The 24,290-nt window shown below is 36.2% G+C and overlaps 1 protein-coding gene across 1 annotated transcript in view; it reads left to right on the forward strand.

Moving 5' to 3' along the window:
• Positions 1-24,290, forward strand: part of LOC150104294 (uncharacterized) — a 636,238-nt gene that overhangs the window by 240,856 nt on the left and 371,092 nt on the right. Inside the window, exon 20 of the mRNA XM_090396452.1 lies at positions 8,119-8,298. Within this exon, the coding sequence (XP_090252578.1) occupies positions 8,119-8,298 (180 nt within the window). The remainder of the gene's footprint in view (positions 1-8,118; positions 8,299-24,290) is intronic.

The raw sequence follows: 24,290 nt of genomic DNA on the forward strand, positions 1-24,290 counted from the left end.
TGTAAGCGGGAAACTCCTCTCTCAAGCAACGTGGATCCGGGCAGTCTCTCTGACGATGACTCTGGACTGGGCAGCCTCCTCTCTGACAGCAATTCTGGAACTTCTGCTTGCTTCAGTCCCTTTTTATTAGGCCTCCTCTGGAACCTTGCATGAAGTTTGGCAACCCCCAAAGAATCGGTATGAGTCTTTCATCTTAAGTTTCAAGTTCGTCATACTTTTTGTTCTCCTCAGCTTTCTTTTGATTGTAAGTTGCTGGCCATTGGAAAGTTGTTTGAACTCTTTCTGACTGACTTTGGAGATGTTTACACTTAGAGCCTGCAAGCCTTTCTCATACATACAAGTTTCAATAACAATCTTTCTAATGCCGTCATGTACAGCTTTGGCGACAAAAACATTGCCTTTATTTTTAACACTCTAATATATTCTTATTAAAGCAGTATATACAGTTAGCTTCAAAAGAGTTATTTACAAAAACATCTAATACAAACTATACTGAGACAAACAAAGTTTATTTTTTTACAATATTCACATGGGACTTAACCTAAGTAAAAAATCAATGTAATGTGCTTTGGAATATTTAATATTTAAGCTACAATCGAGTTTTTACACTTTGCGTATAATCGTATTCACTCGGCGTGCTGTTTGACTTCCACTGATACAAATTAATTCATTTACCTGGACTTTTTAAGAAAATTACTGATTTGACAATTTTAATGAAAAATAAATAAACAATAGCAATACACTTAAAGCAAATTAAAAATAATACAAAATAATGATAAATAAAATATTATGTTTTCAGTTTTAATTAAATTTGTAAGTAAGGAGGAATACACAAGAGCTCGACCAAAAATCGCTCCGCGATTGACAAGTTGAACACCCCTGCTATATACCTTACCTTAGAGTACTTTAAATGAATTGTTTAAATTATACATTTTTGTTCGTTTTATAATAGAAATACAATTTTTATTAATACAGACCAGTTTACAATAAAAACATTATCACAAAATGGATATCCTCAAAACATCATCAAAAAATATCTATACAATGACAACCCCAGACAAGAAGAATCCCACCATCAGCACATTTCTACTGTAGTGATACCTTTCATCAAGTCAATTTCTTATCAAATAGTAAGAATACTAAGGGCCCACAACATCAGAGTGGTCTTCAAACCAACCACCAACATCAGACAAGTTTTAGGATCTCCAAAAGATAAAGTTCCGTTCTACAAATATCCAGGAGTATATTACATTCCCTGCTCCTGTGGTCTTGCCTACATTGGACAAACTTCACGAAGTTTAGAAATTAGACAAAAAGAACATGTTGGTGATGTAAACCACAACAGAAGCAAAGCATCTCTTCTGGCTTAGCACATCATTTCTGCACGTCTAACCACATGATAGATTGGCAAAACAGCTCCATGCCATATCTCGATGATGACTACAGGCATCGTGTATTTAAGGAAGCCACAATAGTACTAATAACCGGCGGAAACCACAACAGAAATCAGGGTGTAATTCTAAACAGTTCGTGGAAAAACTTGATCCTCTCTCTCTCAATCAATCTGAACTTCAGCTAGCCAGTAATCACATTACAAGTCTACAACAAACACGCAAATCATGATAATGAATAAGAACAATAAGTCCTCTCTGTCACGCGAAACGTGTATCCATAGATACTAGTTTGATTTACAACGTTTTTTATGTTCCTTTTAATTTGCATTTACTAACTTCCATATCTCCGTAATGCCTTGAAAAAGCCAGAGAGTTTGCTGGCGAAACTGGTAGGTTTGAATAAATGTTTTTATTGTAAACTGGTCTGTATTAATAAAAATTGTATTTCTAAATGAATTGTTGTTATTGGGCAAATGTAGGAAATTTTGTGAGTTAAGGACAGGTTGGCAGGTTGTTTGAACATTGAATTGTTCTTAAACAGTATGCGATCTTCTTGACATTCCACCTATGTAAGGTACAGAAATGGTGGTCTGGATTAAAGAACGCAGATTCTTGTTCAACCAAGTCTTTCTAAATGGCTGTTCAAGAAGGTTATTAATCTAACTTTTCTTCTCCAATAAATCATCTTGTATTATTTATTATTATTATTATTACATGACACCTCCAAGGAATCCAAGGATTCATTGAGGGAAAGCACCTACTCTACAACTGTCCATTGCTACCAACTACTCAATCCAACACCATCTACTGCACACCACCACTAGTATTTTCACAGACAATCACAAACATCCATTCCCACGACAAGATTCAAATCCGCAGCCTTTTGGCTGGAGAGTTGATATGCCAACCAGGTCCGAATTTATTGTAATTTTTCAGCAAATTTAGAAACTTTTCATGTAATAGGTAGGTTTGCTTGCAGCATATTATAATTTCTAAGTTTATTCCATCACTGTCTGCCATTTTGAAGTTTTCAATACATTTTAAAGTCAGATCTATCATTATCCTTCTTTGTTGGCAATTATTGAAACTTCTGGATCATACCATGAGGAACTATTGTTTTATACACTGATGTTTATTCTTGTCTGCATGGTTAGCCGAGTGGCTATGCACTTTGCAACCATATGCCTGGGAAATGAGTGTCCTGGGTTTGATTCTCGTCACCAATGTGAGGAGCTTGGGCGTGGACTACAGGGTTTTTCTCTCCAGTTTATCTGGGGTTTTCCCTCCCACAAGCAGACAAACCACCCCCGTGAACACACGCATCTATAGACATAGGACACACCAAGAGGCATAGGGCTAGTCACCTTATCCTCAGGATGGATACATCTTAGAAGGGCTAAGGATAGCCCCGTAACATGCAACTAGGCCTAATATGTGAAGGAAAGAAGAAGGAGAAGAATGTTTATTCTTTTATTTCATTTAATTTAGCATTATTCTTTTCTTTATTTTTTAATTTTTTTTTTAAAAAAAAAAAACTTTATAAACTAAAATCCATTGACCTTGACATCATCTTTGATATTACTAATATACTGGTCCTTTGATTACTGATTTGCTTGATGTACTATATTTTTGGCTATATTTATTTCTTTTAGTTTTATAACATTCTTTCTGCCTTCTATATCTTCTGATGTAGGCAATTCTAGTATGCTTGCTTTAGTAAATTGCTTTTAAAACAGTGATTTCATTTGAGATTTTAAACCAGTTTTTCTTGATATTTTAGTTTTCTTAAACCTCTTAATTTGTCTTAAAACTCTTGAATTAATTCACTAATGACATACTTGCCGTTTTGCCATAAGGAACTCACTTAATAATAATAATCTGTGATGCTTACAGGCACTTGAGATTCATGACCTACAAGTGATTTTGCCCTTCAAAACCATATTTTTCAGATAAGGTAGATATGTTTATTTATGCTTAATATATATTTTAGTGTGTAAATTTTGCATGTTTTCCTGGCAGGTAATCCAAGTTACAGAATGAACACTGTCACTGCCATATGAGACTGGCTAACTCACCTTCATTTGAAAAACCCTGATAAAGGCCTAGAAAGTTTTTTTTTTTTTTTGGATTTATTATATGTTAAAAGTGCCAAGGAATTTTATACTTGGTTTTAATCCTTTTCCCAAGGATTAAAACAATTTCTCTGTTTTGCTTCCTTTTCCCAAGGAAGCAAAACAGAGTTTTACACATGAAATATATTCATGTCTGAGCTACTTGTATATAGAGACTAATGACTTCATATCATTTGCCTTAATGCAAAGCACATCCCCTTTTGGGCGTGTATAATGCAATGCATAATGGGAAGGGTCACTACCCAGACTGGTTTCGACTTTTATTGAGATCTCATCAGTGGGAGCCAGATCCAGGAGAGATATCCAGGTTGATGTAATACAGAAGTCATATATCTCATATACAAGTAGATAAAAGGTGCTTGACCTAATTAATAAAAATCTCTGGATGAGAGAGAAAAAAAAATTTCTTGGTATCTTTAACTGATAAAGGCCATCACCTAGACAGGATTTGAACTCAGGTCTTTCCAGTGAAAGTGCTTCATCAAAACCATTCCAGTTATGGAAGCTTGGAGAAAGTCACTACTAGTTCTCATTTCTTATTTAACCACACTCTCACCCAGATGAGTATGAATACTTTTAGCACTTTCAGGAATAGCTCCTATGTTCTCTCTCTCTGTCATTCTATATATTTGCTAGCCTTGATGGCCAAGCAATTCTTGGCTGTGAATTCTAATCTAACTGCAAGCATGATGGATGTTTATGAATCTCTTTAGTGAGTTATAAATTTCATCACCTGATGTGAGCCCCATCCCCTTTGCTGAAGGCCTGAAGTGACTTAAAAAGTGTTCCATGAGAAGTCTCTAGAGCAGTTTCTGGATTATGTAAAAATAGATTAAAATATTTAAAAAATAATAATTAAAAATTGTTAGCCTGCCCACAATACTAACATACTATAGGTTTACAGTTTTTTATGGATTGGAGACACACAAAGAAAAAAAAAAAATATATATATATATATATTATTTTATTATTTTTTTTGAAACATTTCACCTCGTTCCAATTCTATAAAATCCCTTTATCAGCTTTTTTCTCTATTCAGTCTTTCCTTTGGCTAATTGCCAGAAAGTGCCTACATTTTCTTAATTGGTTCTCATACTTAACATTCCAAAGTTCTAATATCTTACATATCTTTATATTGTTGTGTATCTTCTTCACTATTTCTTCCTCTCCTTGAAACCATGAAAATTAGATCTTACTATGGGTTCAGATATGATTATATCAATGCTTGATAAAAAGGCATGGAAACTTACTTATCTTTACATTGTTCTTCTCAGTATCACTATTATCCTACATGTAGTTTTATTTGCAAGCAGCTTTGTCAGAATCACTGCTTTTCACCCTTCCCATCTTAGTAGTTTTTGATTTTTTCATTTAGCAGTATATTGATTTTTAATTGACCAGTGATTTATAAACATACAATGCCAACAAGTTTCTCCAATGGAGCTGTTCAGCTTCCTCAGGGCTTATAACGGTAAGAGAAAACTTAAAGTGCCTAATACAGAGAAAATGGAGTAACACTATCACATAAATTAAAAAATTGAAACAGATGCGTAACATTACATGCATGGAGCGTGTTGTATTAGTCACTGTTGTGTGAGCACATTCTGTAGTTCTGAGCGAAATGAAATTCTGGCAAACTGAGCGATCTTATTAATGTTTTTCATATGTCAGCTATTATCATTCCCTGGTTTCTGTTAAGATTTTCTCTAGAACAGAGGACTACTATGGCTTCCTTGAAGTTTCTACAACAGAAGTCGTCTAGATAAGGCATGGAGCTCCTATCCCACTTGATGGTGTGGTTTGTCATTGCGAAATGATGGGCTAGACCTGAATTGTCTGTTCTGTTGTTATTAACATCACCTATATGTTTTTTTTTTTTTTTTTTTTGGATTTCAAGGCTTCTCACGTCTGTCCTACATGATTTAGGCCACAAGAGCGTGGGATGTTGTACACTCCAGTGTGTTTGAAGAAAGCATTGATTTTTTTTTTTTTTTTGGTGATCTTAAAATGTGGCAGACAGTCTTTACATGTTTGAATGCAACTCTGATGTTGAAAGGCCCAAGAAGGTTTGCGATCTTTTTCAACACTGTATATGCATGAGGAATAACTATGGAAGATCTGTATTGAGTGGTGGTAGGTTGTTGTTGTGGGGGATTGCTATGAAGAATCCTATTGATTAAATTCTTTGGATAGCCATTGTTTATTAATGTCTCTGATATTTGAGTAAGTTCATCATAAAGTTCTTTTTCTTCTGAGATGATGTTGGTGGCTCTATTTTTGAGCATATATATTATGCTGAGCTTCTGGGAAATATGGTGAGTTGATTTGAAATGAAGGTAGCATCCTGTGTGTGTGTTGGTTTGCGGTAGACTTAGTTTGATTTGTCCATCTGCTAGTTTCTTGATTAGGGTGTCCAGAAATGGTAGTTGATTATCTCATTCCAGTTCCAAAGTGAATTGTATTTTTTGATGGAAAGCATTAATTTCTGTTAAAAAAGTTCAAAAGAGCTGTTTTTGTGTCCCTCCAAATTATGAAGACATCATCTACATGCCACCACCATACTAAAGGTTTTGGGTCTGATTTTGAAAGGATGTCTGTTTCTAGCTTTTCCATAAACAGATCTGCACATGGCAGTGAGAGGGGACTGCCCATAGCTAAGCCATTTAGTTGTTCATATATCGTGTCATTCCATTTAAAATAATTAGATTTGAGGCAATGACGAAAAAGGTGAGATGTATCTTCCGGAAAGGGATTGCATAGGATACTGATAACTTCTACTGGGATGTTGATGAATAAAGACACCACGTCCATGCTAGCGAGAATGTCTGTCTTTAAGATCGGGATGTTTTTTAATTTTTCAAAAAAGTGCTTTGAATTCTTAATGTAAGTGTCTGATTTTCTGATATGTCCTTTTAGGCGGCTGGAGAGGTGTTTGGACAATAAATATGTAGGAGAATTTCTTCCATCAATGATCGGGCATAGCGAAACTCTGCTTTTGTGTACTTTCGGGGCACCATACAATCATGGCGTCAATGGGTGTAGTGACTTCAGACTCCGTTGTAAGTCTGTGGACCAACTAGTCATATTCCGTAATAGGTTATTAGTGTCCTTGTAGTTTTTCCATGTTGGGTCCGACTCTAATCTGTGATACGTTGATGAATATGATAGTAACTCTGCATTCTTGGCTATGTAGTCCCTTGTGTTTAAAATGACCGTATCATTCCATTTGTTTTTAAGATTATTTGCTTGTCCTTTTTCAAGTTTGAGAGAGCTATTTTTTCTCAAGGTGTTATGTTTAGTTTCAGAGGTCTTGAAGTTGAAAGGATAATAGCACTTTTTAATCTAAGATCATTTGCCATTGTTTCAGGAAAGGATGAGAGTGCTTTCTCTATGTTACTGATGATGTCAATCTTAAGAATATAATCCAAGGTGATGATGAAATTAAATCCTTTCTTAAGTATGTTGGTTTCCGGTTGTGTCAATATATGGTCTGAAAGGTTAAAAATTACTTTTTTAAGTTAAGGGATATTACATCCCATATCGTTTCTTAGCCGAATAAGAAACTCAAAGAGTTTCATGCCGAATATAGTAGAAACTATATAAAGTTCGGCGATTCCAAGCATAAGCAAATACCTGGATATTGTAGCACCTGACCCTTAAGGTAGTGCAAGCTGAGGCAACTCATGTCTAAGGTGGAGCAAGCTCCAATCACTATTCTTGATATTTACCCATAATGTGAACTTAGCTCCTAGGAGCTGTATTACTGTTCTACATTATGAGAGAAGGTCACTACCCAGACCGGTTTCAACCTTTATTGAGGTCTCATCAGTGAGTAGGTAGACCTAGTTAATATCAAGTTTGTAGCGAACAGAACTTACAATCCTTCTATGAGTAATGCCGAGAGGTGTCCTAATAAATTATTAGATATATGAAGAGCCAAAGGCTTCAATTCAGCGACATATGACTTTTTTAAGTTAAGGGATATTACATAAAAAAGTCATATGTCGCTGAATTTATAGGTAAAATTTTCCAACTGTTATACAAGCAATATAGTTAACTACAATGATCATAAAAGAGAAGTTAATTTTCCGACGTGTAATAATAAACAACTCATCCCACAATATGGACTGATTACCCTATTATTGGAATGGATTCTCCTCTTGTTGACATGCACAGAAGTGTCGAAGGGTCTCAAATCTGTGGGTGTACTATATTATTTGACATCTCCAGGGAGTCCAAAACTCATCAAGGGAGGGCACATACTCTGCAACTCTCAGTCTCCACCACTCAACCTCATCATCTACACCAACGCCATCTACTGTTCACCACCACTACTAATATTTTCACAGACACTCACAAACACCCATGCCCACAGCAGGATTTGAACCCACAGCCTTTTGGCTAGAGATCAGATACACTAACCACTCAGCCAACCAGGCCAGTATGAAACATTGAAATGGGACATTGAATTTTATCTTGGATGATATTAATGATATGCAGAATAGGTAATTGTATATATATGTTACAATATGTAGTACAGTAATCATAATTAATATTATCTTAATTTCCTTATGCAAGTCATTTTATTTCAGCAAAAATGTGCCAGAGCCTTAGCAACCCTGAGAATGGGCTGATTCTCTCTACGAAATCTCTCTATCATTTTGGAGATACAGTTCATTTCCAGTGCAATTTTGGCTATGTTATGGTTGGCAGTGGAACTCTTATGTGTAGCAGTAGTGGGGAATGGAATGGGACATCTCCTACTTGTCAGTGTATGTATACATTAATTTTTTTTATTAATTGCAATAGAGAATTCTAAACTATCAACCAAATTTATTTTCATTGAGTTTCCATTATACATTTTCACAAATGATTTATAAAATTACATCTGCTGAGAAAACCATTGAGATTTTAATTGTAACTGCAGTCTTTTACATGAATTCATTTCCAGTGGAATTCTTTTTTTTATTGAAATTATTATTAGGACATTAATTGTTTCTTGGTAATTATTATTACATGACAATTCTTATTATTTGGAAACCTTCACAGAGTTTCAAAAGTCATGGTGAAAAGTCCATGCAAGTTTGACAAATCAGTTTTAAAATTCTGATTATTCTATGCTGATAATTTTTAAATTCCCTTATTTATTCAAATCTACCCATATATTCATTGTATTCATAAAAACACATAAATTTATCCATTATGGCTTATCTATTATGAACCACGAATGAGGAACATCAGCGAAGAAAGAAATTGTTCAATCAACAAGTTTCCTATCACTTATCATATTCATCTTCAGGATTCATTATACATTATAAAAATAAAAACCCTGTAATTTACAGAGTGACTTCTAAAGTAACAGTTGTCACACATCATGAACTTAAACTAGATGGTGAACGTAGCATTGAGATCTCAGATGAATGGCTTGTTTCTGTGTTGTGTGGCATAACGACTATCATATCCTAATTTACAGTTATTCAGGTCTTTGATGCATGCCAATCACATTTGGTTTAAAAGGAGACCTTGGATTTTGTTAAGCTGGGCTGGACAATGTAGCATATCGTTGGCTTCTTTGAGTCTTTGAATATAGTTGTTAAATTCAATTTGTGGCATTCCTGTGATCTACCAGAGTACCTGATGTTTTTCTTTAGTGACATGAAATGCTAATCCTGATGATTTGTTTGTCCACTGTTTTCCATGTCTTTGACATGTTCTTTCATGTGGATCTCTCCAAATCATCCCATCTGTCCAGCACATGCACAGATAATTTTGCATACTCTGAGAATGCAATATTATGCTGAATGTTCATATCGATACGGGGACTTTTGTATAGGTGTGAAGGCAACTTTTAAGTTGTACTCTTAAAGCATGTCCTTATCTGTGACTTTATTTTTATGCAAGTCAACATAACAGCACCTCTGTAGTTATCTTGTTCCTATATGTTAATTGGATTACATGATTAATGACCACTGTAAAATGTTTTATGACTTTAGAATTGTAGCCATTTTATAGAAATACCTCCCTCAGAGTGTATGTCATTTCCTTTTCCCATGTTATGACTGAATTTGTGTATGCTCTTTCTTTGAGTATTCTAATGATACCTAGCAAATATGACCTGGATGATGATGTGATGTAGCACATGTATTTTTCACTATTGAACTTTTTTCTATATACTTCAAAGGACAGTCGCCATGGTCCACTACTGAGATAGGAATATCCAAAAAAAAAAAAAAAAGTGTTCTATTTTCAGCTTCTACTGTGAATTGGATTTTGTGCTTTAAGCTGTTGAGAAAGTGTTGAAAAATAATGACTATATCATCTACAGCCAGATTCTTCTGAATTTTGTATATACATTAGTATCTATTGAGAGCTGTCTTTTCAAACAATGCTATAAACATATTTTGTTATAACAAAACATTTGTAACACGGCTAGTGATGCCTAAACTGGCCAGGATATTTTTCAGATCCAAATTAATATATTTAACCTTGCTGATGAGGTCCTCAGAATTATTTATATATGGTTTTTTTTTTCTATGTGGAGATAGAGAAGCTAGATATTTGCATAGGTAGTATGCAAATTGGAGAATGCCTAGCATCCACAATAGCTCTAAGTGACACCTTCCTCCTTGTAAATTTTAGGAGCACCTTATATACATGGAATTAATGGATGTTTCAAAGTAATTTGTTTTTTGATCTCCTTACATAGATCAAAATTAAATCATTTGTTTTGTTATGAGTATTAGACTCATATGAAATCATGCATTTAGCTCATCAAACCATGTCTTAAACTCCCTCATTATTTCCAATTCACACATTACTCACTCTCAGGCAATGCATTTCCCTCATACTACTTCCAGTGATGACCTCTTGTCCTACTTCTGTTTCTCTCCTCAGTCCATTAAAATTCCATCCCACATTAATCTGGTAACAGTCCCTTACTAACCAATATGTCTCAGCCATAATTTTCCTCTTCCTCCTATCCATGAGGACCTGCAAATTGCATTTCTTATTCTTTCTTCATACTCAACATTACAGCAACTGGAAACCAGCAAAGTTAAATCATCTGTATATTTTTTACAAGATATCCTTACCCCTTGTGAAGTAAGTGACCAAATCTCTGCATAGTAATCCTGATCATATACAAGGAAATCATAAACTCCTTATTTCTATATGCCATTGCCTTCAGCTTCATTGCTTTAATCTGCTGTGATTTCCTCAGTTTTAGCAGTGTGCCATTAAAATGTCAATATTTGTTCACTATCACTCTCACATTGCTTACCTTCACCACCTCCTGCAAAATATCTCGCCTGTTATATATTCTGCATCTCATCCTTGCTTTCCAAATTTTACAACTTTACATTTTACTGCATTGAACTGGTAATCCTATTTAACTTGCTTATCCACAGTCTATTCAGATCCCCCTTCCCCCTTCAAGGCCAGATGATCAGTCTGCAAATCTCTTATTCAATACATCACTCTCTTAATCAAACCTCATCCATTTCAATTTAACCCCATTACTGACCATGATGTCTATAGACATCCAGCTAAATCTGGATGTCTATAGATATCACCTCGGCTGGTAGGGAGGTTAATAACAAGTTTATCATGTGATAATCTGCCAATAGCTTTTGCAAAATCTATATTTACTATTTTACATACATCTCCTTTGTGCATTAAATTTCCTACATTGTTCTAATATATCAATAGATTGCTGAAACACAATCTGCCCATCAGTATGTGCCAATTATCACATAATAATAATACCATTACCTATGCATTTCTGGATTCTAGTCCTGACTAATATTTCCAATTGACTTATAATTTGAAGCCTCAATCTTATCCCTCCCTTTGTGAAGGGGAACAATCTTGCCCTCCTCCTCTATTCCATTGCAACTCATTGCAAGACAGGTACAAGTTAAATAGGTACAACTGTGCTTTTATTAACTCATATTCTCTTAAAACACTGTATTATGTCATCAAATACTGCCTTATTAATATCAGATTTACTTAATTCCTCATATATCCATTCTGTATGATGTTGCATTAGTATTGTTTAATAAATATATCTCTGCAGTGGTTACCATTCTACTGTTTGTCACCAACAAATATCATCCTCCCATTATCATTTTTTTCTAGTTGCCACATAATGAAAGAATTCTCTGAGATTTTTCTCAGACTCATTGGCTAATTGCTGCTCATACTGCACTTTTGCTATCCTTCCCAAGTGCTCTTTGTGGGAAGGATTTCTATTCCAGTTCTTTCATTATCCTTTCTTGAACCATTTGTGATACATGTAGGGATCCTCACTCACTCCTCCATTTGCAAACACTTTTTTAGTCTCTCTTACTTTATTCTCCTGTGCACTTCCACATCATCTCGTACTTCTTGAGATTTTTTTTTTTTGTTCACTCTTCCCTTCAGCACATCTTCTCCAACTGGCTCACACTACACCCTCTTTCCAAAAAGAAACTGAACTTTTCGAAAAGAGAAGAAACTAGTGGCGCCACCTGTTGTATCTTTTTGTTGTCGAAAGCAGCAACCTTCATTAGTGTTGTGTCAACTGTTTATGACATTTGTGTCATTAGAAGCCGAGTTAAAGTGGCAAGAGTGACAGTTTGTTTTGATGAATGGTCAGAAAATGAGTTTCAAATAGAGAGCTGCAATTGACTTTTGCGTTAAACTTGGTAAAAGTTTTACCGAAATGCTTCAGAAAGCATACAGTAATGAATGCTTATCCTGCTTATTGCTCAAACCACACTTATGAGTGGTTTGAGCGATTTCAAAGTGGTCGTGAGCTGCTTGAGTACGACGAAAAGCCGGGCCATCAAAAAACTGGACTGAGCGAAGTTAACAGCCAAAAAAAAGTGCATGATTTCATCAAAGAAAACCCAAAATCGTCCATGAGATTGATTGAAGATGAACTGGGGATTCCAAAATCAACTCTGCACAACATTTTTTGCATTTTGAGGGCCTTCATAAATTGAAGGCCCTTAGAGTTTGGGCTTTCATAAATTGAATTCGCGATTGGTTCCCCACAAGTTGATCGACAACCAAAAAATGTATCGAATTGAACACTGCAAGGACATCATTAAAACCACTCATAAGGACTCAAACTTCCTTGAAACGATCGTTACTGGTGACAAAACGTGGTGTTTTGAGTATGAGCCCAAAACAAAGTGCCAGAGTGCTGAGTGGAGACCACCAGAAGAGGGGGCATCCGAAAAAAGTCGCTTGGAGAAGTCAAAAGTAAAGACAATGCTGATTTGTTTCTACGATTTCAAGGGCTTATCCACAAAGATCCTTTCTTTTATATAACACTGCCAACACACCATTCCTTGCTTTCTTCACTTCTGCCACACACCTCATTGCTGTCATACTGAGGCAACGCTGTCTACTTTCCTGCCACACTATTATCCTTTACTCTGCTCAATACCCTATTGATGTCCATTCTCATATTCTCCTTCTGTAGAATTAAATCATTTGATCCTACATCCAATGCTTGCAACTATCTTTATTGTTTATTCCTCATATTATCGATTGCTAGAGACAGAAAAGGAGAAGAGTTTGAGAGAGAGAGAGAGAGAGATTTATGAGTATTGTGAAGGTATGATAGCAGAGAGCTAAGGAGAAGGACTTTTAGCTCGATTGTACAGGAAGAGAGTTTGTGGATTTATGGGATGAATTTGAAGGTTGGAGAGCTGTTTCTGCAGACAGTCTGCATTTCAGTGAAAGTGATAGAGGAGAGGAAATAGATAGATGAAAAGAGTACGTAGCCAATCAGGGAAATGAACACTAGATGGTAGGACTGTGAGTGAAAGATGAGTGAAAGATACCAGAATTTGTGTGACATAATGAACAAAGGACGACAAAATAATAAAAAAGTATACGACAGGAAGAATAGTGTCAAAATATTTGAGTGTTGGGGTAAGGAATTGTGGGAAGGAAAGCAGGGAACTAGGTGAAAGCTACTGGGCTTTTACATCAATGCAAGGAGTATTAGGAACAAAGACACAGAGTTTGTTGTGGCCTTGATGCAGCTAGTCAGTCCACAAATCATTGGTGTCAGTGAGGCATGATTAATGGAGGATGACATACTCGAAGGAACACAATGTAATGGTTATAGCATTTTTCAAAAAGACAGAAAAGATAAAATAGGAGGTGTAGTGTTGCTGATAATTTCAGATGAGTTGTGTCCTATGTGTGGAACTTGAAGAAAGCAGTAATGATAATGGCTTTGAGGCCATTTGGTGTGAAGTTCAGGTTAGCACAACTTTTAGATATTTAATGGATAAATACATGTTCAGAGAGATCAGAATAGTAACAGGAGGGTGAATATAATGGGTGACTTTAACTATGCATTGACTGGAAGCAGGAAATATTATGGGCGAGTAAGGAGATCAAATTCCTTGAGCTACTTAGGGACATCTGTCTTATGCAGCATACAGTTGAAGCAACATGTGAAACTCAAGTGTTAGCCATGATAATATCATCTCAAACAGTGACAATAGAAGAGATCACTCAAATGCCACCATTTGAGGAGAGTGATCACGTGGAGTGGCTAAGCAGATAAATGTTTCACAAAGTGAGAGCGAGAATGTGTGAAAGTACAATTTTTGAGTCTGGAGGGGATAATGATAGGTATGAAAGCAATGACATTTTTATGCTCTATACTAATGCCAGCAGTATTCGAAATAAAGGAGATGAATTGGTGGCGTTGATATCATCAGCTTGGCCAAAGATTATTGGGATCTCTGAGACACGGTTGATGGAAAATGATATAATAACAGGAATAGAAGTAGCAGGGTGCAGCATTTTTTGGCAGGATAGGAAGAGAAAACACGGTGGTGGAGTACTGCTTATGGCGATAAGTGATGACATGTCCTCTAAGAATGGAGGATTTGGAAGACACTGACACTAATAGTTTTGAAAGCATAAGGTGTGAAGTAGAGGTGGGCAAGACAGGATATTTAGTGGGATGTTGCTACAAGCCAAGGAGCACAGACGGTGGAGAGCAGGAGATGTTTAGGCAGTCGAGCTTGGCAAGTGCAAGAAGAATGATTGACATGGGAGATTTTAACTACAGCAGTATAAGTTAGAAAGAGGAAAATGCATATAGTAATAAGGGAATGGAATTTATGGAATTCTTGAGGGACAGATGCATTAGGCAACATGTAATAGAGGGAACAAGAGGTTCAAGCGTTTTGGATTTGGTCATAGCATCAGAAAAACTGATAATAACTGAGATGACATCTCTTTCCCTCTCCCCCCCGTTGCAGAGAGCTGACACAATTTGGTGTAAAGCAGATGAAAAACAATACAAACAGGAACAGCAGGTGAAAAAGAGATTATGAAAGAAATATAAGCAGATGCATGAAAAATATAAGACTCAGGCCAGGAGAGTGACTAATATGATAAGGAAGGTGAAACTGGAATATGAGAAGAGACTGGCACTAAGATCCAAAAAAAAAATCCAAGGGAATTTTTTAGCTATGTGGCCTGTAGAAGGAGAAATGATTGTGGATGAATGACATTGTGGGATAAAAATGGGAATAGAGTGACTGATGCCGAGGACATAGTGGAGTTGTTCAATAAACACTTTATTGTAGTATTTCATTTTGGAGAAGTAAGTTTTAATACTGGAGGAACAGGGCAGGTTCGAGGTTTAGAGGAGAGTGTGTTCCAAATACCGAGTACCCTGTAAAGTCAGTAAAGCTGTGGGACTGGATGGTATTTCACTACGGGTTTTGAGAGAATGTGCTAAAGAACTGACAGCTCCATTTACCTGGCTTTTCAAAGAAAGCCTGGCTACGGGAAAGGTGCCCAGGCAATGGAAGGAAGGTAAGATCATTGTATAATGGTGGTAGCAGACTAAATGTGTCTAACTATAGCCCAGTTTGTGTTTCATCGGTAGTTGTAAAGATCTTTTAGAAATTAGTGAGGAACCATATACCCATGGGTAGATGAGGGTAATGTTATCTGTGAGAGTCAACATGGATTTGTTAAGAGTCGCTCTTGCTTTAGTAATATGATTGCCTTTTATAATAAAGTGACAAGAGCAGTTGATGAGGGAAAGGCATATAGTGGCATTTTTTTGGATTTTGCAAAGGCATTTGGCAGGGTGCCACATGATAAGCTGATATTTAAGTGGCACATGGGTTTAGATGTCGGGTTAGTCAACTGGATTCAGGATTGGCTGTCTGCACCACCATACACAACTCTCTGAGCTGTATCAGAGAGTTGTGTATGGTGGGGCAGTGTCAAGGAGGCAGAAGGTTACAAGTGTGATCTCACAGGGCTCAGTACTGGGACCTGTATTGTTTAACCTTTATATCAATGACATTGTTAATGGACTGCAGAGGAATATTTAGTTGTTTGCAGATGATGCTGGGAAGGATTATTAGTAATAGTGCAGTTGTGGCAGCCCTGCAAGAGGATTTGAATAAACTAGACAGTTGGGCAAATGAATGGGGGTGTTGGTTTAATGCAGCAAAATGTAAAGTCTTGAAGTTTGAGATACATCGATGGGGGCTGCATACACGATTGGAGGAGCTGTATTGGAGAAAATAGGAGAGACGAGATCTAGGTGTAATGATTGATAGAAAATTGAAATTCAGGGAACATATTGCAAAGGTGGTGAGGGTAACACAGAGGATTGCTGCAATAATGAGAAGGACGCAGACCTGCAGAGATAAAAAAAAGTTATCATTCCATTGTATAAGACCCTGATCAGACCACACTTAGACTATTGTTCTCAGATTTGGTCCCCAGGATTTGAAGGGATAAATTAACTGTGGAAAGGGTACAAAGGCAGATAACAAAGATGTTTTCAGGACTGTACAATGTTATTTATGAGGATCGGCTGTGGGAATGTGGACTGCAGAGTTTGGTGGATAGAAGAAGGAGAGGTTATGTGATTGAGAGGTGGTTTCAGGGTTGACACTGGGGAGTTCTTTCACTTGGTGGAACAGCAGGAAGGAGTGATGATAAGGGGCCATCCCTGGAAGTTGCAAAAGGAAGCTGTGAGCAAGAGGGTGAAGAGTGGTTTCTTTGCATGGATGGCGGTTGAACCGTGAAATGCCTGATAGACTTTGTGTTTCCTAAGAAGGACCTCCCACAATGAGTCTTTTGACTCCATGGAGACCTGAATTATAATAATAATAATTACAAAGCAGGAACTATATAATAAATTAAGAAAACACATTAGTGATGTACAGTGGTCTTAATCAGTTGAAGAAGAGAGAAATCAGCATTGCCTGTGACTTCATCTGGAATCAGTTACTTATTGCAGTGTCAGATTTTATTCGTAAGGTTAAGAGATAAATAAAGTAGCAGTAAAATGAGTGAATCATGAAAGTATGCAGGGGCTTCTGAGAAACAGGATATTAAGAAGGAGAACAGGTACCCCTTAGCAGCACAAGGAGTAAGATTCAGGCTAGAAAGGTCTAAAAAGTAGTATAGCGAATGAAAAGAGATTGGCTAAAGCAGTAAAGCAAAACCATAGAAAATTATTGTTTGTAGAATAAAGAGTGAGTATGGAAGACTGGCTTTAGTTGCTGGAGATGGAACATGAGTCACATCTGCTGAAGATATATAGTGGAAATGCTCAATGAGTATTTCATGTAGGAGAGTTAAGAGTAGGACAGAACAATCGACAGGAACAGTCAAAGAAGAGTGGAAAGAGGGGAAAATAATGTCACTGTATAAAGGAGAATCCAAGTGATGAATGGGTTACTACAGGTCTGCTCTGGAACCACTGTTGTTTAACTTGCATATCAGTGATATAGTTGGCACTGTTAAAGGAGATATTCAGTTGTTTGCTGATGCTAAATTAGGAAGAGCAATCTTAGGAAGTTTAGACATGTTGTTGTTACAAGAGGGTTTGATCAGGTTGTTGCTTTGGGCTGAAAAATGGTAATGTTTACCATATTAGAGAAATCTGGCTATGGGAGGTGGAGGAGTTGAGAGAGATCTGGGGATCTTGGTGGATAAGGAACCGAAGTTCAGGGGACATATTGCATAAGTTGTAAGGGTTACCCAGAAAATTTCTTCTGTAATGCAAAGAATTCTGACATGTATGGATGAGGAGTGAGAGTTCCACTATATAAGGCACTAATTAGACCTTGTTTGTATTTCTGAGATCTGGTCACCTGCTATATTTGGTGATACAGAAATATTTGAGAGAGTGTAGATTCTCAATATTCCAGAGCCCTGAGACTGTCTCAGGGAGTCCCAAACAACAATCTTAGGACTATCTCAGCAACAGTCCCTAAACAGACCACTGGAAAAAACACTACTAGTGACTTTATTCTTGGATCTCTAATTCTAATTACCAGCTTGTCATCTATCAATATCATAGATCTTTGCAAAACATAAATATGTCACTGTGTACTGTGTATTAATCTTCTTTTTATCACCTTGTCACCTTTTTATAATTAAGTTGATTGCTAAAACATGATCTTCTTTTAGCAAACTCATACTGTCCTTCAAAGTGAAGCTGCTGTTGTCTACCCAAACATGAATCATGGTCTTTATTAATCTCTCTAACACTTTAACTTCAACTCCAGAACACACAGATTGGCTTCTAATTTGAAGTCTTAGTCTTATTACTTCCCTTATAAAATGGAACAGTTTTTCCCTCTTTCCAACCTCTTGGAACTTGGTCTAGTCTACAACTCAGGTTAACAAGGTACCTCCAAAGTTTTGTTAACTCTCTGGAACATTCTTTTCCTAAAACACATGGTGATAAATAAACAAGTCTTACAGCCTTATTAATGTTAGTTTTTCTGAATTTCTCATATACTTCTTTCCTGTCTACCACTTTCCTGTCTGTATTACATAATTATAATCACCTTTTTCTTAGTTGCCAGGTTAATTCGTCTGGGCATCTCCTTACCTCCCCCTCACACTATCTGGCCTATATCAGCATCTGTTTCATCCTGTTCCTCTGTTTCACACCATATTACCTTAATCTGTTTACTTTACTGCTCCTGCAAAGTCAAGAACAGGGTAGTCCATAAGTCAGAAAGGGGTTTAAGCATTTAATAACTTTTTTATTTATTAATCATTTTTATTCTTTTTTTTTTTTTGTTATAATGAAAGACAGAACCTGGATATTTTTTTTGTATTAGTTATGAAAAACCACATCATGTAAATGTCTTTCATTATCGGCCTCACAAATATGGTATACAGCATGTTCCATATCTGTTGTTAATGTTTCTGCCTCAGTGCCCTAATTTCTGCACGAATGTTTTCCTTCAGCTGTTGGATTGTCTGGGGCTTGTTCACATACTTGGTTATGAAAAACATCACAACCCTCCACCTCTCTCTTTATATCAGGATGTCATTCTCATCTAACCATCTCACTTATTCTGACAATTTTGGGGCAAATGAAATTGATCTATGCAGCAATTTCATTCCCCTTATTTGGATACCCCTAGCATTCATAAGCAAACATAGTAGCTCATTTCTGGTTATATAACAAGTCCCACCAATACCACTTGTAAGTGGGGCATTATTGCAGACATACAACAGCCATTCTTTTATGTTGAGCCCATGCACCATACACAAGAAGCTTGTTGAACCTATAGTATGGTCCATAAGTCAGAAAAGGAGAAAGATATTTACATTTGATTTGAAGCCCTTCCTTCCCCAATGTGTTCCTTAGGAAACACATTGGGGAAGGAAGATCGGAACCCCTTTGGCTTATAAGCAGCAACCAACCATTTCTTTTGTCTTATTGTCCTTGATTTCATACCAGCCTGCTTCAAATGAACAGGCACCCTAACACCTATCTACTGTTCTTTTTGGCTGCAATTCATCTGCCATAATCAGCAGTACCCCTCCTTCTATCCTATCTTCTCTGAAAATACTAAACCTTCCACATTCTGTCCCTGTAACTACATCATCTGCTGTTAGACAATTCTCACTAATGCCTATAACTTTTGACAAGGTTACACTAACCGATACCAAAAACTCCTCGTTCCCCTCTGGTAATTAGTATATAGAAACTGCAGCATCCCTTTAGGCCCCAACCACTTTTACTTCTTGAATTGACTACCCTATTCCAAATTTTGGCTTGGGAGACTAGATTCCATACTTGTTGGTCATTCTCAGACTCACTTGCATCATGGGCACGTTTACATACATTCAACCTGCATTCACCCTTAATACAAACTAGTGAATTACATTCATGTAATAAAAAAAGTCACAAAACTTAATACAAACTTGTTCACCTGTTTCACTCTCCTTCAATAAATCCTATCATTTTTGCAATAAATTCTTCTCTCTCTCTCTCTCTCTCTCTCTCACACACACACACACACACTAATTTTACAATTTGTTTGTGAATTCACATTAATTCACAAATTCATGTAAATTCAAATCGCCAACAATTATGTCCATCATTATTCTAAGGGATGCTTAAAGATCAAAGTTATATAACTGAGAGGAGACCTCCACATAGCCTTTAAAGGAATGCAGAGAACCGATCAGGGCTTCTGACCTAATGTCCAGTCCTCACCTTCTCATGGTGCACCCTGTTAGATAGCTACCTGGATACTGAACAAATGAAGATGGGCTGGCAATTTGGGATTTAGCTGACCAAATTGTATTCTAATTGGCTTAAACCAAAATAAAAAATGATGGTACAACATGACAGAATTTCATGTCGGCTAGAGTGTCGTTCCGGTTAAACAAAGTCCCCATTGTTTTTGCCAGAGAACCAGGGCAAACACCGAAAAGTTAGCTAATGGAATAAATCCTGAAACCCACCCCAACTCAATATCACCAGAGTTCAAGATCAGTACTATCAACATAAGAAGCCTGAATGGCAACGTAATGGAGCTAGCTGAGGAATTGGATAAGTACCAGAACGACATAATAGGGGAGACTGAAACAAAAAAGGCAAAAACTGGTGGGATCTTTCTGAGCAATAAATACAAAATGTTATATTCAGGCAATGACAATCAAAGAAATGAAGGAGTAGCCATAGTATTCAACACTAAATACAAGGCTAATCTTCTTGAATGGCAGGCAGTCTCAAGTAGAGTGATGTGGGCAAATATGAGAATGAGGAACTGAACAATGAGACTTATTTGTGCCTATGGTACCACAGAAGGTTCTACTAAGGTAGAAGTGGAGGAATGTTTTGAGGATTTAGAGAAAGCAACTGATACAAAGAAAAAGGAAAAGTTGTTCCTTGTTGGGGATCTAAAAATAGCAGAGTAGGAAATGATTGTCAGACATACAAAAATATTTTGGGAAAATTTGGAGAAAAGAGCAAAGCTAATAATAATGGCAAATACCTTTTGGATTTCTGCTCAGGACATGGACTGGTTATTACTAACACCATGTTCCAACATAAAAATGTGCACAAATTCACATGGAGAGAAGAGGCTAGGAATAAGAAAAGTCTCATTGACTATGTTATTGTTGATGGTGATATTTTCTCCCTGGTGCAGGACACCAGAGTGTACAGAGGATTTGAAATTGGAAGTGATCACTATTTAGTCTTGAGCAGGATAAAATTGAATTTCATATTGAAAAGAATAACATGTAAGAAGTTTTAAAGCAAATAAAAGTTGAGCAGCTCTCAGATGTGAACTGTAGATAAAAATACACAAAGATTATCGAAGAAGAAATGAAAGAATTTGAGAACAGGAACCAATACCTTGGAGATTCAGTGGCAAGCCCTGAAGAAAACTCTCATTGATTCAGCCAGAGAGGCATATGTTGAGGTTGTCTGTAAGGATAGAAAAATCAGAACTCCATGGTTGACACAGGAAGTTAAAGAGGCAGTGAAAGAAAAGAAGAAAGCATATCAATAGTTCCTAGCAAATAAGTCAGCTTGTGCTCTTAGAGAATACAGAGACAAATGTAAGAAAGCTAAACACTCTGTAAAACTAGCTAAACAGAAGTCATGGGAGGACTTTGGTAAGAACAATAGAAAATAAATATCAAGAAGGTGGCAAGATATTCCAGAGGTTGTTGAAGAAGCTCAGAAATGGAGGAAAAAGTGCTGTAAAAGGAATTGGAGACGATAAAGGTGACGTGAAAACAGGAGAAAAAGATATCCTTGAAGTATGGAGTAATTACTTCGAAAAATTGCTAAATGAAACAAGCAGTGATGACAGCACAGTGCGTAAAAAAAAAAAATACTGACCAGGCATGCATCAGAAATACATATCCATACTTGAAGTAAAAAAAGCCATCAAAAGCCTGAAATGTGGAAAGGCAGCAAGAGTAGATGGTATTCGACCAGAAATGCTCAAGTATGGAGGTATAAAAGTCTTACAGTGGCTGCACTGCATAGTTCAGAAGGCTTGGATAGAAGGACTAATTCCAAATGATTGGAGTAGAGCTCTCATGGTGCCCATATATAAAAAAGAGAAATAAAACTGAATATGGGAATTACAGAGGTATTTCTCTACTGAGTGTTCCTGGTGAGATATATGCAAGCATACTTGAGAAACGGTTGAGAATGATTGTGGAAGAAAAGCTTGGTGAAGAACAAGTTGGATTCAGGCCAAATAGAGGTTGTCCGGATCAGATTTTCATTTTATGACAGGTAGTTGTGAAATCATGGGAATATAACAAAGATCTGTATTTAAGTTTTGTAGATTTGGAAAAGGCATATGAAAAGGTTCCATGAGAGAAGCTATTCAAAACGCTACAGTTATATGGTGTCAATGGGACATTATATCAAGCAAAAAGTCTGCAAGATTCCATGACTAAATTGAATAACTGTTGTAGTAGATATGAAGGTCAACATTAAAAAGACAAAGACAACAATGAAAATAGACAGAAACATTGAAAATATCAACTGCATTGTGAATGGAGAACCTATAGAACAAGTAAAATATTTCCGCTACTTAGGCACGATTTTTAGTGAAGATGGTAAATTAAATATGGAAATAGACAACAGAATCAACAAAGCTGGTATGGTATGAAGTCAACTGAATAAATTTATATGGAATAAGAGAGGAATTAGCCAAAACACTAAATTAGCTGTATATAAGACAGTATTCAAGCCAGTTTTAACTTGTGGATCTGAGAACTGGGTCAGAAGTAAAAATACTTGACCAAAGACTAGAGACCGCAGATATGAGAATCCTGAGAAAGATTAGGGGAATGAGCAGATGGCATCAATAGCAATATCATATTAAAAATGAGGATATTAGGATAGAACTTGCCACTGTCAATATCCAGGAATGTGTTAGCAGAGCTTATCTCAGGTGGTATGGTTACTTAAACATAATGGGAGAGGAAAGATTAGTAAAACAAGTGTTCTCTACCACGTTGGCAGGAAAAAGACCCAGAGGAAGATGAAGACCAAGATATAAGTGGATTGATACAGTAAAAAGTGCCTTAGAAGATAAAAATATAAGATCTGATAATGTTGGAGTCTTGGCAGGTAACAGAATGATTTGGAGTAAAATTGTAGTAAGAAGTTAGTAATGATGTAAATTTTTCATGTGGTACTATCATATCCTGTACACCCCTGAAGGTATATATCAGGAATTTGATGATGATAATTATTTTACCATGCATTGGTGTTATACCGACAATATCATAACAAATACATAAAAAAATACAGCATTTACTTACAAACTGAATAACTCAGTCAATCACACACCCGTATAAAACAAAAATTACAAGTTAACATAATACTATTAACTAAAAAATGAAAAAAATGAAATTATTACCTGGTGAAAATCTTTCACCAGGTAATAACACCACATCTCACATACACACAACATGCCCTCTTGCAGCAAAATCATTTTGGAAGCAGTGATTCTGATGTTACTTTCTTTTAGGGTTACACGGTGATCAGCACTCATATTTGTAGATTTAGGGACTCAAAAACACACGTGTTGAACAGATTATTTTATTAATTACAAATAAAATAAAACTTGACGTTTCGACCTCTATATCGAGGTCATCATCGGAAGAATACAACTGTATGCAGAACCAAGCTACATGCTCATGCTTTCTATACCAGTAAACTAAATCTACGTAGTTAATAAATCTTTTTTCTAGCCTGACCTCTAGTGATAGAAAAGAAAAACAAATGGAAAAAAAAATAAAAAAAATAATAATTATATAAAAAAAAAATAAAAAAATAAAAAATAAATATATATATAGTATATATATTATAAATAGATAAATGCAACTACAATAAACTGTTAGAGTCCTCCTGTATTAATATTCTGGATAGTTACAAAATGATTTCTTTCAGTTGCTATTGAATGTTCTAAACACTTCACCAAGTCACCAGGTTGTCTTCTTGTAGTGGGAATTTTTCTAATGCTAGTTTACGATGTTATATAGGTTGTAGATGGGTCCTCCACATTCTTGAAATGGTGAGGCCATCATTTTTGTTGAGATTTGGGTTGTGTTTGAGCATTTCACAAGACTCTTTAAATTTTCTCTCAAACCAGGTTTTGGTGCGGTGTAGGGACTTGGTATTTTTCCAGTCAATTCTATGATGACCTCGATATAGAGGTCGAAACGTCAAGTTTTATTTTATTTGTAATTAATAAAATAATCTGTTCAACACGTGTGTTTTTGAGTCCCTAAATCTACAAATATGAGTGATTCTGATGTGTTTATGACAGGTGAGGCTGGATGTCAGAGTAATTTCAATCAGAGAAATCTCATCTTGTTTTTGAGTATTGCCAAAACTGTCACATTTATACCAGAAGCATCAGGAATAAAGGCAAGCAGCTGTGGGTGTTGGTAGATGTAATAGAAAAAATCAATTATA

Source organism: Typopeltis vanoorti, chromosome 8, assembly GCF_054136105.1.
Source record: "Typopeltis vanoorti isolate ZY-2024b chromosome 8, IOZ_Tvanoo_1.0, whole genome shotgun sequence".
Taxonomy (NCBI): domain Eukaryota; kingdom Metazoa; phylum Arthropoda; class Arachnida; order Uropygi; family Thelyphonidae; genus Typopeltis; species Typopeltis vanoorti.